Source organism: Plectropomus leopardus, chromosome 22 (genome assembly GCF_008729295.1).
Source record: "Plectropomus leopardus isolate mb chromosome 22, YSFRI_Pleo_2.0, whole genome shotgun sequence".
NCBI lineage: Eukaryota > Metazoa > Chordata > Actinopteri > Perciformes > Serranidae > Plectropomus > Plectropomus leopardus.
In genome coordinates, this window is record NC_056484.1 from 19,812,116 (window position 1) to 19,831,009 (window position 18,894).

At 40.4% G+C, this 18,894-nt stretch overlaps 1 protein-coding gene across 1 annotated transcript in view; it reads right to left on the reverse strand.

The window, feature by feature from the left end:
• Window positions 1–18,894, reverse strand: part of nav3 (neuron navigator 3) — a 251,822-nt gene that overhangs the window by 12,197 nt on the left and 220,731 nt on the right. Inside the window, exons 24-33 of the mRNA XM_042511574.1 lie at window positions 16,780–16,863; window positions 15,628–15,739; window positions 13,770–13,894; window positions 10,383–10,406; window positions 9,776–9,942; window positions 8,265–8,418; window positions 6,312–6,498; window positions 2,653–2,750; window positions 2,464–2,559; window positions 160–328 (exon numbers count right to left, since the gene is read on the reverse strand). Coding sequence (XP_042367508.1) covers window positions 160–328; window positions 2,464–2,559; window positions 2,653–2,750; window positions 6,312–6,498; window positions 8,265–8,418; window positions 9,776–9,942; window positions 10,383–10,406; window positions 13,770–13,894; window positions 15,628–15,739; window positions 16,780–16,863 — 1,216 coding nt within the window. The remainder of the gene's footprint in view (window positions 1–159; window positions 329–2,463; window positions 2,560–2,652; window positions 2,751–6,311; window positions 6,499–8,264; window positions 8,419–9,775; window positions 9,943–10,382; window positions 10,407–13,769; window positions 13,895–15,627; window positions 15,740–16,779; window positions 16,864–18,894) is intronic.

Consider the following 18,894-nt stretch of genomic DNA (forward strand, 5'->3'; position numbering starts at 1 on the left):
GAGAATAGAGGATTAATGTGATTATATTTTAAATTAGACTGTTAAACAAGGTTCAAGTTCATATTTACTTCTTCACTCTCTTTCTAATACTTCCTGTGAGAATCCAAAGCTGCTCTCTTCATCCTGAAATAGAAACACCTTGTCTCCTTGCTGCCATACCTTTGAGGTTGACCTTGATGACGTTGTTGTCGCCCACCAGGTAGCCGCAGGGCAGCAGCTCAGGCACTTCAGAGGTGTGCGAGCGAACCACCTCACCCATCCTGTAGCAGACGATGCTGTCTGAGCTGAGACCCAGGCTGGTCAGAGGGTCCACCCGAAACACATACTCCTGCAGGCAGAGACGGGTTAGAGGACAGTGAAAAACAAAGAGCACTATTGCACTATTGACTATTCTCAAATATAGACTGTGATTCTTCCTGTCCAACATATCTTCGGATTGACAGCTGAGCTTGTTGTGTACGTCTGTGGATTTTACAGACACAAATATTTGGAATTCATGCAAAAGCAAAACCTTTAACACACGAAACCAAAACCAGCTGGTGATGACCTACATAATAAAGAAGTTCTTTAACTCTTTGAAACCTGAGCAAATTGGTTAGCTTGTGAAAAGCATCCAAATGCAGCACAAGAAAACTGATGTCGATCCATGTTTCTCAGGGTTAACTTTGTTCTATAGTTTCTTTTATAATGTATTGTTTTTTTTATAATTTCACATACCAAAATACCCACAGTAACAGAGTCAGTGTGCAGGAGTTTTTTTTTAATCATTTTTATTCAAGTGGTTTCTTCCAAAGTGCCTGTCACACATTAAGGTGTGCAGAGAGTTTACAAGTTTCTTTGTAGGTATATAATTCTTAAGTTCAACTTCTTGGCAAATTTTAAAGACAAATCAAGTATGCCTTCACCCACAGGTCGGATGCAGCATACAAAATCCAATTCCAGGCACTCAAGAGAAATAAAATGCTTTTAATAAATATGAGTCTCTGTGCGGCTGGATGGATAAAGCATTTGAATTAAAGAGTGCATGCATTACTCTATTTTTTCCCAATTAGTTTTCACTAAAAAACAGTTATATTTTTAAATGAAATGAATATCCAGTAAATCTTATTAAACACATTTTTTTAAGAATAGACATCATCTACACCACATATACAAACATCACTCGATTATACTACAGGGAGCTCACTGCAGAGTTTTTTACTCTTATGTAAGCAGAATATGCTACATTGTTTGCAAAAGTTTTCAGCTGATTAAGAAACCCCTTTTACTCTATTACAGCCATAATATGCCGCATTTTCACTGCATGGTTGGCACAGCTCAGCTCTACTCAATTCAGCATATTTTTGGTTTTCCATAGTCCGAAGTTGTGGATAGTTGCTGGTCCTTTTTTGGTACCACCTCAGTTGAATTTTCTGGCAAACTGAGCCAATAACAGAAGGTGGAGTTAAAATACTGCACACCACTGATACCTCTTTTTTTTTTAACTAATTAGCTCTGGTTCTTGAACCAGTTCTGTTTAAGATTCTTGGATAATTGGTTCTATTATTGATGAGAAACTCCACTAGTTTTTGGTGGAGCCATCATAATCAAGGATGGATCATCAACAGAGGGTGTTGCACAATAGTCAACAGAAATAAACAGTAGAAGCAAAATCGCTGATTACATTATTACCTGCAAACTATTGTTTTATCACAGATATTTGTTTTTATCCAAACAAACAAGCATAAAACAACTACGAATGAGACCACTGCCCACTTGTTTTTTCCTGATGATTTCTCTTCCATTGTTGCCTTCTCCATCATCTCTTTCCAACCTGTAGTATATACGCTTAAGGTCAAGAAAAACATGCTAATTTCTGGTTTCAGCTGAGAACGATGTATTGAGCCAATGTATTGAAATGTGGGAACAGCAATCAGTAAAACTTCTGTAAACTGTTCTTTCCTACCCAAGTTTGATGTCAGTAAATAAAAGTTATGTAAATGTATGTGCGCTAAAACTAAATTTTACAATGCACACAGTAGTTAAGTACTATGTAAAGAGGCAACATGTGGCAATGAGTCTGAACCCCAAATTAAATCTGCATAGGGCTCCCAAAAGTCTAGGCCCTGGCCCTGAAGATGATGTCAAAGCAGTATGACGCAGCAATGGTGAGTATCCTGCCCACACTGTGGGTGTACTATCCATAGTGGAAAACAAAATAGATTACAGGACTAGGTACCAAAAATAAGTTGAGTTGAATCAAGTCGAGATGAACCATGGAGTGGAGATAAGGCGATATACAACACCATTTTGTGTGCTTGGTGCCTTTACTTTCACAATTCAACAACCATAAAATATCTGAATCAACATTTCTCATGGCAGACATTTTGACTTGAGATTAGCTTATTAAAAAAAAGAAATTATAATTTAGCCATTATTGATGTTATTAGTCTGAGCTAAAATTGGCAGCAGTGGTGTGTTTACCTTGAAAAGGCGTCTGATGACTCCATCCAGGACATCCCACTTGGTTTTCCCACTCACACCTATAGACCCAATCAGGTACACCTGGCTTTGTGTGCCCTGAAGAATAACAGGAATCAGAAACAAATAAGATTACAGTTGTTTTAACTTAAGGGAACAGAAATAGCAATAACAAACTTGTCTTGCACTAACCTTGGTTGTGTACGGCCCACTGTTAATGGTGACCACTATTCGCACACTCCGGCCCTCTTTGCGTAGATTGCCCTCGTATCCATCATCGAGCAGAATATCTGAAAACAGAACTTTCTGTTAGGAAACACAACCCAACTTTCATCTGTCAGTACCTTGATTCATTACAAACAAACTCTGCCTGCTGGCAAATTAGAGCTGGAAATGGACAAACAGACTCTGAAGTAAAGGATAGCTAATGGGTTTCTTTCATGCGATAATTACTTTTACATTTAATCAATGTTTTCATACAAAGAGTTTTCCAGTGAGTGCACAGAATGATAATGTAAGAATGAGTGTGTTGGGAAATTACAATTTAAGGATGAGAAACAAAGAATAAAAGGAAAAATAAGTCAAATTCATTGAAAAGAGAGAGTTTCACTTGAGGTATTTGTTGAGAGTTGAACATTTAGTCTTTAAAAGGATGTTCTTATCATGAAAGCAGTAGGACAAAATCACTGAGTGACCAAGAGAAGGCAGCTAATCAAAGAAAAAAATGACTTATAATTATAATCAATCTACCAATGCGGTGAAAAAGTAAAAGACAATATTTGTAGCAATCTCTAACAACAGCAACAAAGCTGACAGCAAACTGATAACAGTTTCTCTGCTCATCAGTTCACAAATATAACAATTAGTTATTTCTTTCAACATATTCAGAATATCGAGTGGCTTAGCTTGTTGAGTTTCACTTTAAACAGCATCAAAACTCTTACATTCCATCAAAAGACTGTCAATTTTCACCAAAACCACTAATCTCTATAACTGACTTTGCCAAGTTAACATGTTTTATTTAAACATAACATTTTTATTACCCTTTAAGTTGATAAGACAAACTTGTCGGCACTTGTCGGTCTGTTTCCACATACAATAGAAAAGAAGTCAGCGTTTCATTTATTTAGAGTAATGTTAGTGGCCACCAAACGATTCTTAGTCAAATTTTCACTCTATTTTAGCTCTATTTTTGGTCTCCACTATAGGCTGGGAAAATATGTAGCTATTTTAAAGCTAAATGCTGCACTGTGTTCAATAGCTAGACACTAACTGTGTCATTCTGTCTGTCAGTCTATTGTTGAATGCTGGACTGTTAGTGTGAATTGGGCTTTTTCTCTAGAAACAGCTGCCTGCTGCTGGTAAAAACAGCCTTATGAGAGCGGAGAGTGAACTGAAACAGTAAAGTTATGGGTTGGAAAACCGAAACAATTAGCTGAAAGACCCTACAAAGCTGCCTATCTCCAAAGGAAACCGGCAGTAGGGCTGCATATTGTTTAAGAAATTATGATACCAGTGCCAATACCGTACCCTTAAATAGTGATACAGATAAAGTACTTCATACAGTAGCCATGATGTGAATGGTAAAGCATAGTATTTTGATACTTTCGAACGTATTGGTGGTATCTCAGAATTGCCAACTCTGTCAATACACTGCACTCACACACTGGAAACTGTATGGTTTGTAGCTGCTGCTGTGTGAGTGTGAGCTCTGCACTCATGGACAGATGTGAGAGTATGCCGGCTGCACACACAGTGACAGGGCTAACTGTTAGAATCACACAGTTAACACTACCCAATGGTTATTAACAGGTTTAGTGTCAAAGTCCAGCTATTTTGGTGTCAGTTTGTTGGGACGGTTTAGTGGTTTTGTGTTGGATTTTAGCTGCTGCTGCTGCTGCTGCTGATGCTCTGCTAGCTCATGCTAAGGGCCCCAGAAGAAAAAGGATTGAATGCAGGTATCGTTTGACTGGGGACTTTTTGATACTACTTGGTATTGGGTTATTTCGGGCGATACCTATAAGACATTGAGTACAGATACCCAGCCCTAAGAGGCAGGTAATAATTCTCTGTGCGTTTGTCACAATGACCGATGGCTTTTGCATACAAGTAGTAATTTGATCCACTGTTAATGTACAAATATTGATTTTAGCAGCATTAATTATTTGGGACTATTAAAAGCAAAGAGTGCAAAATGCCAACACAAAACTGCAGCAAAGAGAGTACACTCCAATTTGTCTGCAGTCGTGTTTCCACTCTGTGAATGTTTGACTTATTAGTTGCCACCTTTAACCTTTGACAACAACCACACCACTACCAATTCCCCCCAAAAGTCTCTCTTCATTCTCTATATCCCAGACTCCATTTTGGAGAGGGAAGGAGGTACTTTGTATTCGGCTGGCTTCCCTTAGCCGAGGGCTCTGTGTTGAGTTGATAACAGTCCGTTGGCCCACTCGTCTTCCCACGCGTCACTGCTCTCGGCTCATCCCTCCATCAATTAACAAGGGCCTGGGTCCTCGGAGAGAGCTACGCCTTCTATGTTAATTACAGGACTAGTGAGGGGGACAAAACTCTTTCACTTCTCCAGTGAAGCAGGCCTGGAGAGATTCTCAGCATGTTCATGTATGTGTGTGTATATGTGTGAGTGTGTGTGTGTGTGTGTAACAGGCTCCTGCTGCGTTTCCAGCCCTTGCAGCAGAGAGAGAGAGTTGCTATTTCATCATATCATGCAGCTCCTCCGAAACATTTCTCTGCCCAAACACAATTCTTTCACATTTATTGAAGCAAGTGTGGAGAGAGCTAATCCAACTTGATGCCACGGAAAAAAACTTCTGCCCTGAGAGCTGCTGCAGACCGTAAAGTGTGTCCTATGGCTTAACTGTACATAAGAACATGGCACTGACAATACTATACTTGGAGATTTAATTCCTAAAAGCTGAATACACCTGCCAACCATTTTGAAAGCAAAACTAGAATTACCACCATGCAGCTGTATGCTTTTGCGCACCAGTCAAGTTGCGCTTACAGTTTACATCCATGTCTGTGAAAACACAGACGTGTCACACACATCTTCCCCTCGGCAGCACAGAAAATCTTTACAATCAGCAGTTTTAGCTGGGTACCCAAAATTAACATCACCAATGTTAGTATCTGACCAAATGTCTCTCCTTCTGTTTCTGAGATATGATGTCGAGTAACAGACAGATTACTAGATTGGATATAAACTGTCATCACGTTATCATATTATCCTATTAGATGTTTGTGTGAAATTTTACTGCATGGATTCTTGAGGCCAAAAGAATGTTTTAAGTCACAGTGACTTTGACCACCAAAATCGTTTAATTCTTGTTTCCAAGTGAACGTTTGTGCCAAATTTGAAAATATAAGAAAAAGATCCCTGAAGGTGTTCTTAAGATATTGTAGTCATAAGTATGACACAGACAACATTACAGTGACCTTGACTTTTGACTACCAAGTGGATCTTTGTGCTTATTTTGAAGAATATCACCAAAGACGTTCTTGAGATATCAAGTTAACAAGAATGAGACAAATGGACAACCCCAAACAACATAATGTCTTCTGTCAGTGCTATAACTAGCATGGAGGCATAAAAAACCTTTTTCTTTCTAAAAACGACAACATGTATTTGGGGTTTTCTGTTGACTTCTTACTCCTGATGGGCAGGTGAAAGCATTCTGAGATGTGTTATTTTTAGGTTTGTCAAGACATTAAGTTTATTTCACTCACCTCTGCCACTCTCACACTTACTGCTCTCACTTCAGAAACAACTGCAGGCTGCTAACACTGATTTACACCAACACTTCACACACCAGAACTGACGCTGAACTGACCTGACATGATGGTGTCAGTGATGTTGAGGTTGTTGAGCGACAGCCCCAAGGACTGACGAGAGGAGGACGAGGACGTGCTGGAGGTCTCGGAGGGTGGCCGTGCCGTTTTAACGGGCGTGGCCGTTGGTGTGGCATTACCGCTGGACTTGAGGCGATCGTTCTCTGCTTTCAGCGCCTCAATCTCGTTCTGTTTGTTGACAAAAGAAAGAAAAGTAGATAAAATCTAACAAACTGCATTCAAAGAGTCGGAATAACAGTCTTTGCAAACTGCAGTCAGCCATTTTCCTGCATTTAGGCTGTTGTTATTCTGAATCAGTATTATTGGAATTATGGGCCGTCTGATCTTCAAGGCTCTCTTTGTACTGAAGGTTAATACTCAGATAAGGAGCCTTACATGATCCCCAGATCTGAGGGGAGACTATATAGGCTTCTACAGACGAGGCAATCCACATCCACAAAGATCCACTTAACTGAGACATTTATGGGTATACTCTTTGAACATGGGTTCCTTTTAAGAATACCAAATGACGCAGCACCTCTGAACATTAAACTTTGAACTAATGGGTGGCGTCTCATTGCAATACATCAACGGGAATGATAAATTAAATCAAATATGTGTATTTTCAGGGATAAAACTTCACTTTGTATCTTTTTATCTGGCTTTAATAAAAAAGTTTCATCCAACCTCTCTGAGATGTGTTCACCTTGACAGCTTATTTAAATGACAAGTATCATTTTCCAGTTTTGGAGGTGATACAGCATGCTGGCTTAGTGGGATATGTGATAGGTGGAAAGCCACAGTATACTATATTCTCCTAGATTTATAATTTGTTTTATTACTCCTCCAAAATGTTTCAGACTTAAAAAAGGAATCCTCCATGGAGACTGAACTACAATTAATAGCTAGCCCCCAGTGTTTGGTGTATAGTTTGCCATCAGCCCTCCTGGTGCCCCACTGGTGCCCTGTCAGCTATCCATGAAACCACTGAGTGCAGTGTTCACTGGTAGTAGCTTTCATGCCCCAGTGCCTTTAGGGAAAAACACACCACTTTAGCCCAAATACACTGGACAGCTGAAGTGAAAAGCTAGTATGACCGCCTCATAGTTGTATGCCTTCACAAACTAGTCAAGTTGCACTTGCAGTTTACACCCATGTCTGTGAAAACGTGGATGCTTCACATACATTTTTCCCCGACAGCACAGAAGATCTAAACCATGAGCAAAGTTTCAAGGTGGACATCAGAGATTAATGTTACTAATTCAGTATCTGACCAAATATCTCTTCTTCTGTTACTGAGATATGATGTTGAATAACGGCCAAAAAGCTTTTTGTGGGACATAATGATGTCACGGTGGAGTTAACCTTTGAATTTTTGGATATAAAATGCCTTCACTTGCTCATTTTATCCTATTAGACATTTGTGTGAAACTTTCTCATAATTATCGTAAGAATTCCTGAGTTATGGCCAAAAACATGTATTGCGACGTCACAATGACCATGACCTTTGAGCACCAAAACGTAATCCTTTCTCATTAAGCCCAAGCGGACATTTGTGCCAAATTTTAAAACAATCCCTCAAGGTGTTCTTGAAATATCGTGTTCACAAAAACATGACAGATGAGGTTACAGTGACTTTGACCTTTGACAACCAAATTCTAATTAGTTAATTGTTGAGTCCAGGTGGATGTTTGTGCCAAATTTTACCCAAAGGTAAACATTTTTCAACTCTCATTTCAATCAGAAAATCCCGTTTTTTGAGATATTGCATTCACGAGAATGGATCTGGTGTACATATGGAAAGAAGTATGGTCAGGCGTGCAGCTCAAAAACATAATTTAAAAAAAAGCAGTACAACCAGAGGTATTTCTTTCTCCACGAGATGTTTCTTTCTGGGCCTCTGGAGAATCTGATGGTTTGACATGTCCTGAGAACTTGTCAGAAGTTAGTCTCACCTGCATGCGGTTCATGGCCTCTCGGATCTGGTCCAGGTGGTGGGCGGAGCTAAGTGCCTCCAGGCGGATGTCTGTCAATTTGAGCTCCTTCTCCCTCAGCTCGTTCTTCAGCTGGAGGATGATTTCTGCCTCCGCTTCGGTGCATTCGCACAGCCTGCAACCGGGATTACACAGAGGGAGGAGGAAGGGGTCACCTCGAGGGTTATATCACACCACTACCATAAACACACACGCACAATCTAGAGAGAAGAAATACACATTTAAAGGAAACAGGAGAGCTGAAGTTCAGAGGGAAGCTGGAGTCAGTGGTGAAAACTGCACAGGCAGTTTGAACATGGAGGTGAAAGGGGAGCTGGGGCATTTGGGACAGCGAATCCAACCCCATTTACAATACTTACCATTAACTTACACTGCGTTGCTACCACCATAAACATAGTATATATGTTGCAGTTGTTGGTCGATTGTTTGATGGGTTTGTCTATATGCTTTTGTCCAACCAAATTCTCCCTTTGTTGGACAATCGCTGGTGTAACTTCAACTTGTTTTTGTCTTCTGTGATACTTGGTCTTTGCGGTATTTTCCCCGCCCCTTCTCCAGTGTGATTGGAAGACTGGTGACGAGCGCAGCCTTCGGATGGGCTGATTGGGCTCTATGTAGGTAAAATTTCAGTCGACCAAGATTTTATTTTGTTGAATACAGCGACTAGTTATATTGAAGCCCTTCTTTAGTGTGGGGTATACAGTTGGTGCTGTGATAGCAGTCCAAACATCAGTTATTTCCATAATCAACAGGCAGAGATCTAATACAAAAACTAGAATTAGATGCAATGCAACAAGAATCTGTCACGCTGAAACATTTACATGCTCTGCCCCTGTGAAAACTATGCAAAGTTCTTGAAAAGGTAATTATCTCACCAGCTGCCACACAGCAGATGTCCACAGTACCTGCATGCTTGTTGCTGGTTGGCAAAATGGCCACATGTTGTCCTTTCTGCAGTGACATCGAGCCAATTCGTTCTGGTGTGAGCTTATGCTTTTCACCCTTTACTCAGCCTACTGCTACTTCTCATGAACTAGACACCTCAGAGGTTCTGATTCAGTTTGTGAACCAGAGACATCATCACCTCCGACATGCCCACGTGTTCACGGCACTAAGATGCAAGTCACACCAACACACCCCACTGCACACACACACTCCCTGGGAGCATGCCACACAGTGCCTGTTACCGAGATCTGTGCTTGTAGACCACATGACCGTTAAGCTTTTTCTTTGGCGTCCAAATGGGGGAGGACTTGCTATCGCAAATGCACTTGCTACAGCGGGAGAGGGGTTAAAGAAAAGGATGAACAGAGAGGTTGGGACAGAGGTCAAAGAAAGGCGAGGTGAGGATTAACAGACATTTGCGAAAACAAAAAAAAAAATAACAGTGAAAATATTTTAGCGTATGCTGTAGGGGAGAGAATTACCTGCGTACATATACATGGTTGTAAGAGTGGATGCATAAAACTCACTCTGTGGTGGAGGGTGAGGAATGCAGCGTGGCAATGCTGCCTTGCCTGTTGTCATGCTGCAGTTTGGGCGAGGACGGCAGGGAGTCGGTCATCTCCTCCATCTCGTCGTGGGCCGACTGGGATTTGGTTTTCTTCTTGCTGAACGCCTGCTTGAAGGAGCTGCGCAACTGCAAGGCAAATAACACAAACACACAGGGGCAGAGACGTCAATATCGCCAGATGCCTACCTCAAATCAGAGATATGTTCTGGTGACATCATATCCTGTCAGTTCAGGAAGTCACTCTGTTTCCAAGCAATGGCCACTGTCTGGTTTAGGTAGAGAGGGAGGCAAAAAGCAAGGCCGTAAGTACAGATGGAAATGATAGAAGAGGAAAGAGGGGACCAGGCTTTTTAATGATCCTGAAAATTAGGGCTAAACAGGCAATCCAAATGAACAAGGGAGGGGAGGGTTGCTGTATCCATGCCGACGTTTCCAGAGAGGGAAAAGAGGCGGTTGCTCTGACAGAGGAAAAAGGGGGAACAAACAAGAGAGCGGAGAGAGGAAAAGAGGGCAGGATGGGGAAGAACCACAGCACACACACAGAAGACACTCTGGGAGCCACTGACCTGAGCTGGGATGGAATCAGCCACCTGAAGATGCAGAACACACCCAACGTTAAGCCACTCAAACACACACTCCTGCTCACTTCACCCACTTCCAACAAGTCCCCTGATTGTTTAAAGATAAATGCTGTTTACTGAGCACTTTATTATAGGCAGATACAGTGATTGCTGTGATGAGGATGGTGACAGAGTCTCCCCTTATATAGACACATATTTAAGCATGTGGCTGCTTTAAGTGACAAGTAGTCTGTGCGGCGTCACTGCCGTTTATGAGTCGCTCTTCCAAAGCTCCACCCTCTTGTCCAGGACTTCAAGACGTGAGTTCACAAACCAGTGGGCGACGGTCTTTGGCTTGCTGCCTTATTGAAGGACACCCTACTTTCTCATTATGCCACCCTTCTGGTGCTACTCTGTTAGCATGATGTGCTGATTTTCTGCTCACTCTTCACTCACCTCTCAGTAACCTTAGCTGAACTCTATCCGTGTCTCTACCCATGTGTGCACTGAGGCAGGATTTATGCAAATGAATAATTAATTGCTGCTTAAATAAGGGATTGATTTGCATTAATAAGCCTGCCTTGAAATTTTTTTTTTTGGGAGGGGTTCTCACTTAACATAGCAGGCTAGAATGTCACTGTCAGCGGTGAACTTTTTGGGCTGTTAGCATGCATTTTCAAGGGCAGGCGTTTTGCATTGCAGCAGAGGGTGAAAACTGGCTCTGCACTGTTTGGCTGAGATGGAACTTCTAATATGTCATCCGTGTGACTCAGGGGGCTGCAGCAAATAACAGCTCTCCAGCCAGGGACACTGAGCTGCTATTGTGGAGCGAAGCAAAGAACAGAAGAATCGGAGAGAGGGTAAGAGGGAGATGAGAGAGCTTTATGGTTGTGAATGTGCATTTTTTAGATAATTTGGCTTTTTTTTTTTGCCTTGTTTTGTGGGTATTTGTGGACATAAATAGGGAAAAAGCGAAACAGTTATTACATTGATCAAATATCCAAGGCTAAACTGCAACCCCAAAACAGGTGCAAGTACATCTTGGACACTTTAACCCGAGACACGAAAGAAACCCAGTTCCCAAAAAAAGAGAGAAGTTAAAGTGAAGTTTGTGGACGACTTTGAGTCATTCTAGACCTTCAGTCTCAAATAAGTCCTGCTGAGCAGCAGAGGGATTAAGAGCTCCTCTAAAAAGAACTATGAGAAGTGAGAGTGTTTCTCTTCTGCCCCGACTTTCCCACTTGACTCGTAGATTCAAGCACCACTTCTCTAACCTCTGGGCAGCTGCTTTTAAGCCTTTTTCTGGCCTTATTTGCATGCTGTTGTCACTGTATATGGAAGTCAAAGCGCATCTCAAACAATAATTGCAGGGTGGTTGACTCCTCTGCTTGACCCCTCTGTTAGCCCTCACCGCTGGATGGTACTTTAGCCACTCAGCTGACACCATCTCAGCACTGTAACCTAGCAACGTGGATACGATGGCAGACTGTTAAGGAAGATGTGAATGTGATTTTAGGATTTTGCAGATGACCTGCCTCCCACCAGAAAGGGGTTCGCACACAAGAAACATTTGGATTATGAAGGTAAGTGGTGACATGATAACAAGCAGTGACTGGTTTGCAATTGGACCAGTCAATTACTTTGAGATGACTCACTGACAGAGCTGCTGCACAAGTCCATCTAAACACTAGTTTCACAATGAAAGATGAGCTGTAGCACATATCATTGCTGTCTCGAGTAGAAAAGATCTAATTAATTCTGATTTGGAATTTTGATCAAGTGGAAAAAAGCTGCAAACAAACTCATCTCTAGCTCATGTATGGTCCAAGCAGAGTTTGTATGTGGAGGCCATGTGGGTAGTGAATGGGCCAAAAAATGGTCCTATGGGATTCTCCATAATGGCCACATCTTAATTGTCCACAAGGGTGGGACAATGTGGACCCCAACTAAGTTACCATGGTACCAAGTGGGTATGGGCCCAAAATGAGCATCTTATTCATACTCCACGTATCTCCTTGGTAAGACTTGGAGAATCAGTGACCTCTTTTAAATCACTTCTCAAAACCCATTTTTATAGACTTGCTTTTATGTGAAGTTGCCTTTTTATTTATTTTATTTCTTGAACTTATTTTATCTTTTGAATTTAAAAAAAAATCTATTTTATTTCCTTTTATTTGTATTCTGATTGGTTTCATTGTTTCTGTTGTTGTTTCTGATCTGTTTGTTTATATTATTTTAAATTGACATTATGCATCCTGTATGTTGCATTATTTGTCCTCTGGTTTTAATCTTATCCTAACTCTGCTTTCTGTTGTTGTATCACCGTCTAAGTATCCCATTTCTGCTTTGCGTTGGTTGTCAAAACTGTTTTATTACTATTATTATTATTACTTGGGTTAACCCACCCATGTAGACAAAGAGCATAGGGCCAGTTTGGAACCCACTGACACTCCCATACAGGGCCAATTTTTCAGCCCATTTACTACCCGCATGGGCCATATACAAACTGTCATGGAAAAAATATTGAATATGAAAGTATTCTAATTTCATCATGTTTAATTACAACAGTAACTGTACGAATGTACAATTCATTCATGGTCATGATTAGGTACTTTCGGAGGCCTCAGAGTCCCTCACTATCTGCATGCAGGTGTGTGAGAAGGCTCCAGGGTGTCTTATGGTTAAAAATACTGCAAGATCAAGACCTGTTAGTGTTAGACATACAAGGGTGAGTCATGGCTCTGTTTCTTTAAGTTTTTGGTTAGTCTTCGTCCATGTTTGTGCTGTACCAAGAGCTTGTTGGATCTGATTTATTGTTGTCATTAAACCTATATCTTCATGTAAGATCGATTGTGGCTCACCAATTTTTTTCATATTAATCAAGATAAAGACTGACCAAGAGAACAACCATCACGATGTTGGCTGAGGTCGAGCTATATGAGGGTATATTTAAGCTATTCATTTTCAAAGGGTGCTACGATACAATTCCCTTTATTTCCTAGATCCACAAAATGCCTTCATCTATGTAAAGCCATTTAATCTTTTAATGCAGGCATATAGAGTATATTTGAACTAGATTAACTGCCACTGAATAATTCATGTGTTTGAATTTGGAGTCTTTCACCACTAATCCACCTCCTAAACAATGACTAGAAAACTGAATGCAGAAATATATGTCTCCTGACTTCTGCTGCAACTGACTGGATTGGTTTGATTTGACGGTATCTTAGTTACATAACCTGCAGGTACACTGAGGTCCAGTTAAACTCCTAAGTAGCAAAGGGAATTTTTTTGAGGAATTATTTACAGATTTGTTTTGTCTGTTATGAACTTAACCTTACGCTGCAGCTTTTATCTCACAGCGATACCAGTTTCCTTAGTTTCTCCACCTACCCAGCTCTTCTTTTTCTTCTTTTTGTCTTCGGCATCCTTGCCCAGACTGCCCATGCTGGAGTGACTGGCTGCACTGTTGATGCTGGACATGCTTTCTGACGAGTGCTGCCGTCTAATCCGCAGGTCTGGAAGTAACAGACAAAGTCTTCTTAGTGCACTGAAAGACACGATACAATACTGATACGTGTACCAAAATAGCTTCAGAATCTGGTCCAAGTTTCTCTTTAAACTTACAATCTACAACTTGTCAGTCCTGGCTGGTTTGGTGACACCCATGATAACTGGTATGGTGGTATCAGATATTTAACTTTAAAACTACAGTAAATTCTCATTAAGTAACTACTTTGTCCAAAATACAGTGCAGCCAAACAAACTCACCTTATTTTAAAGAAGTAACCCAAAAATAATTGCAGCCTGTAATAAACTTGTTGCATTTACTGTGACTACTACAATAAAAGCCACCCTTACTTGCTATAGTTAAGGGCCGTCCACACCCAGAACGATAATTTATAACTATAACTACAGCTTTAAAAAGATAGTCTTAAAAATTGTTCCAACTCAAGTGGATGATGTAGTCCACACTACAACTATAACGACAATGAAAGTGGCGAATGATATTGTCAGGAACACTCTTAGAGCAATTTCATGAACAATAGAAATGCTAACAATCAGAATCGGTCTCATTTAGACGTCACATCCAACATAGATCATAACACCTAATTTGGACAAAATTTCTGTTTTTATGTTGAAAAAGATGTATGAAGCTGTGTAATGTTTTTTATTCCTGTGGATTTACTTACTAATAATTGATTAGTCACCCTGACTATAACAGATTCTGGTCAGTAGATGGTGCTGTTGACAGCTATCAGGAGAAGAAAATGAAAGAAAAAAAGTCCCCCATGGTGATTAAAAAAACATCACCTTAATATGATAATTTGTAGGTTACATAACGAACTTTGAATATATCCATATCCTCTGAATTTTAAGTGTTCAATTCAGGTGTCATCAGGACATTTCAGGGACAGTTTTTTTTTTTTTTTACAAAATAAAGCTTCAGGAGTGCTTACAATATCAGCTTCTTTAATACTCTTCGAGTATTCCGTTTGTTTCTCCTCAGCCTCTTTGCAGCGTAGAGCAGTAGCAGGAGAGCGTAGTGCATGCTCTGCGCTGCTGTTTACAGAACGTTATCATTCATCAGTATGGATGCTCATGTCGTTATGGTTATAGTTAAATGCTTGGTGTGGATAGCCCTTTAAACACTTTTAATGTGAACTAGCAGCAGAAGGAAATGCTAGGGTTAACATTAACACTTAAAACAGCTCTAATAAGAGAGTAAATAGTAAATAGACTGATACCAATGTCATTAAAGTAGCTGGTTTACATGCATACATCATTTCCTGTGAATCCACTGAGCATGTAAAGGCAATTTGTTGCCAGTGTGGGAGTGGTGGACTCCACCACTAACAATAAAACACAATATATCGAGATAGTTATTGAATCAAAATACATTGAATTACTTTTGCTGAACCAAAAAGTATCAAAAACAACATTGTTATACTATAAATTATTGTAACTTTAAAGTTCAGCTATGTTGGGGGCAGTTATGAGGAGGTTGCATACTTGAAAAGATCATTTCATAAAATTGCTGACAAATCTGATACAGGATGTTTCTATGACTCATCAAGGCTTTCCAAAATTGGCCATACAGCACAAACACACTTAGTACAAGGGATCCCCCCTGGGACTAATCAGGCAAAAAATGCATCCACTAAGAAGGAAAACTAGCATATTTAAGGCCTGGTTATTAAATGATTTGAGAGAAGTTTGGACCAACATCCCTTGCTGCTTTCTTCATTACCTTTGTGCAGGTGGTCAGGACCGTTGAGCGCCACCTGGATGGCTGTCTGAGCATCAGTGTTCTGGGTCTTTAGAATCTCTATTGTCTCCCTCAACTCAACCAACTCAGACTCCTGGGAAAAAAGACAGATTTTAGACAAAGGATGACGCGTCAAAAACTGTTTTTCGTTTGGCCAAAAGTGTAGGGATGCGTCACTGGAAACAAATTCCTAAACTTGGCAGTGGCATGGCTTTCAGTGGAAAGCAATGAGAGACAAAAATGAAGGGAGGGTATTTTGAGGAAGATAGGAGTCTCCCAGTGGAGTAGCCCCAACCTCGGCACCACCTGCTTAGAATAAAAAGGCTCCACTTTGTTGAACCAACACGATCAGATAGAAGGAGTTTCCTATTCTGCCATGCCCAAAAGCCCACCGAGGGCTGCAGATAGGTTTTCCGCTTTAATTAAAAGTTGGGATGGTCTTGTTTAACAAAGACATCCCACCAGATCCCAGTCTGCTTTAATTTATAGAGGATTAAAAGGCTGCCAGGGCTTGTCAGCATTCTGTATGTGTGTGTGTGTATGTGTGTGAACAGAGGGAAGGATTCATAATTTGTGGTCGGGATATATCTTTCAGCATATTGCTGCTGCTGTGTGATCAGTGTTTCAGTGCATTTTGAGCTCCTCTGAAACCTCCTGTTGGCCAGAAAGCGGACTTGTATAAAATGGAGAAAAATACACCCTGAGGCAGATAAATGCAGGAGGATTTTTAGAGAATACACTAGTTTTAAAAGAGTTTTGGGCCTTAGGTACATGCAATATGCTGAACCCTTGCATGCCCGCGCAATACAGGGCAATTTTACCTCCCTGTGAAGCAAAAAGATATTTACTTTAAGCAAGTCAAACACTTTTGGTAAAGGTAAAGAGAAAAATTCAGGCAACAACTAAAACTTTAATAAGAAAACTTTAGCAGAAACCTTTCACATGGGTCAGAAACCGAACCCAAAGATAAAAATATCCATTATTCTGCAAAGGCCGACCTCAACATTCTTACATTTCACTGCGCTATTTCAATGTCAAACCAGACACCGGTTCTAATTATTTCTCCTTCCTGTAATCCCTTCGCCATGGAATTCATGTACAATGTATTTCAAATTCAGGACTAAGCTCTGGTACCTTTTGTTCTGCGGTCATGGTGAGGCTCTGCAGGCGGCAGGTCATGTTACTCAGGCTCTTCTCGAAGGCTGCAACCAGGTGAGCCTGCAAGAAAAGAGAGAGACAAATTCAGCTTCAGCTGTTGCAAGTGTAGAGTACAGAAGAGTGCATTTACTTGAGGAAAAATAATCTGCTTTCTTTTTCTGAATGAATGAGATTACTATCTCAAAGTTATGAGAAAAGTTTTCATGGGGAAATGATTTGGCTTTTTTCTGAATTAGCAAGATTATTATCTAAAAATTCTGAGAAACGTTTTAATGGGAAACAGTTCTGCTAATTAATGAGAACAGTATCTCAAAATTAGGGGAAAAATTCATTGGGGAAAAAATTCTGCATTTTTTTCTGAATTAACAAAATTGGTATCTCAAAAGTTTTCATAGGGGAAATTTCTGCTTGTTAATCTGAATTAACAAAATTAGTATCTCAGAATTATGAGGAAGATTTATTGGGAGAAAAAAATGCTTTTTTAAAAATCAGCTAGTAAAAATCTCATTAATTCAGAAAAACAAGAGCAGAATTTATTCATATTAAAAGTTTGATCAGAATTCCAATATAATTAATTAAGTAAAAGAGAGCATTTTTTTTCTTCTGAAGTGAATGTTTCCTTAATAGGGAAATGTAATTTAGTCACTTAACATTTATTTTTATCTTTAGAATATGAATAAATATAAGTTAACTGACCCAAATAGATCTATACGCCTACCCACAGTGAAATAAGCTCAGTCCAAATGTACAGTACAAAAAAACACAAATTATGATTTTCCTCTGTATAAATAAATATTCATGAATTAAAAAAAGAGAGAAAAAAATGTCTTCCCTTGAAGAAAAAGCCAGTGTAGATTATTAATAAGTTGGTCTGCTTGACGATAGCTTTCAAGTGAGTTTTTGCTTAAGCCAGAGATGAGTGAGGAGCAAAAGAGCCATGGCGTGGAAAGTTTGTTCAACAAAATCTTAACGCTCTCAGTGTGTCCCCCTGAGGAGCTTCCCTGTACCCTTGTATAAAAGAAGTGCTGCTGGGAAATCTGCCTTTAAAAATAAAACAACAAAACATGCAGCTCTCTACTTTGAATCTGACTCTCACATTTCAAGGGCAAGTTCATACAGAGCGAAACGATTGATCTGAACAGGGAGTTTGTTAGGAGCGATTTCATAACTTCACAGTTGCATCTTATTGCTGTAATTAACCATTCTGGATTTGAGCATGCTGCAAAAACATCTCGCTGGACTAAAGTCACCAAGAAAACATTTAGAACAGAGAGAAATATGTGGATATCACAGGGGCACTCAGATCAATGCCCTCCCTGACTTCATCCGTCACCTGAAGATGCAGAGGCGACACACTGAAGGATGGCAAATGTTTCGCAGCGTCACGCCATCTGCTCTGCTGAACCTGTGTTTTGCATACGTGTGTATCCGGATTCGCTTGTGCATGTGTTTCTTGTATACATGTTTATGTGTGAATGTCTGCTGAAGCCTTATGTTCACGGTTGTGTGTCCTTGTGCAAATGTGAGTCGGTAAAATCTGTTTGTATATATGCTGCATGTGTGTGTGTGTATACTGCCAGCTCATACTGCCATCCCTAGATAGAGACCCTGAGACACCTGTCAGGTCTGGTGTGTCACAGAGAGGTGGGCAGCATGCCCAGATAGATCAGACAATCTCTGCTCAACACACACACACACACACACACACACACACACACACACACATTTGCATTATAGGGGCTTTTATTTGCTGAATTTAACAGCATTTGTCCCCAAATGTGTAATCTAGCTCTGTTAAAATGAAAAAAATGCAAATCTTTCCATTCTTTTGAGGACTTCAGGACCTCATAAACCTTGAAATAAACACACACATACACACTCATACACACTCTGTGCTGCCTCTTCCACTCTGTGTCCCTGGCTGAATCAGCAAAGGTCTTGACCTTTAGAAATGCCAACTGTTCCAACTCATCTCTCCAGCTTCACATATCTGTCCAACTCCACCTGTGAGCTCCGACTCAACACCCCCCCCGCCCACCTGTCCGCTCTCAAGGAGGCATTGATCAGACTCAAACGTGTCCCACGGCTGAA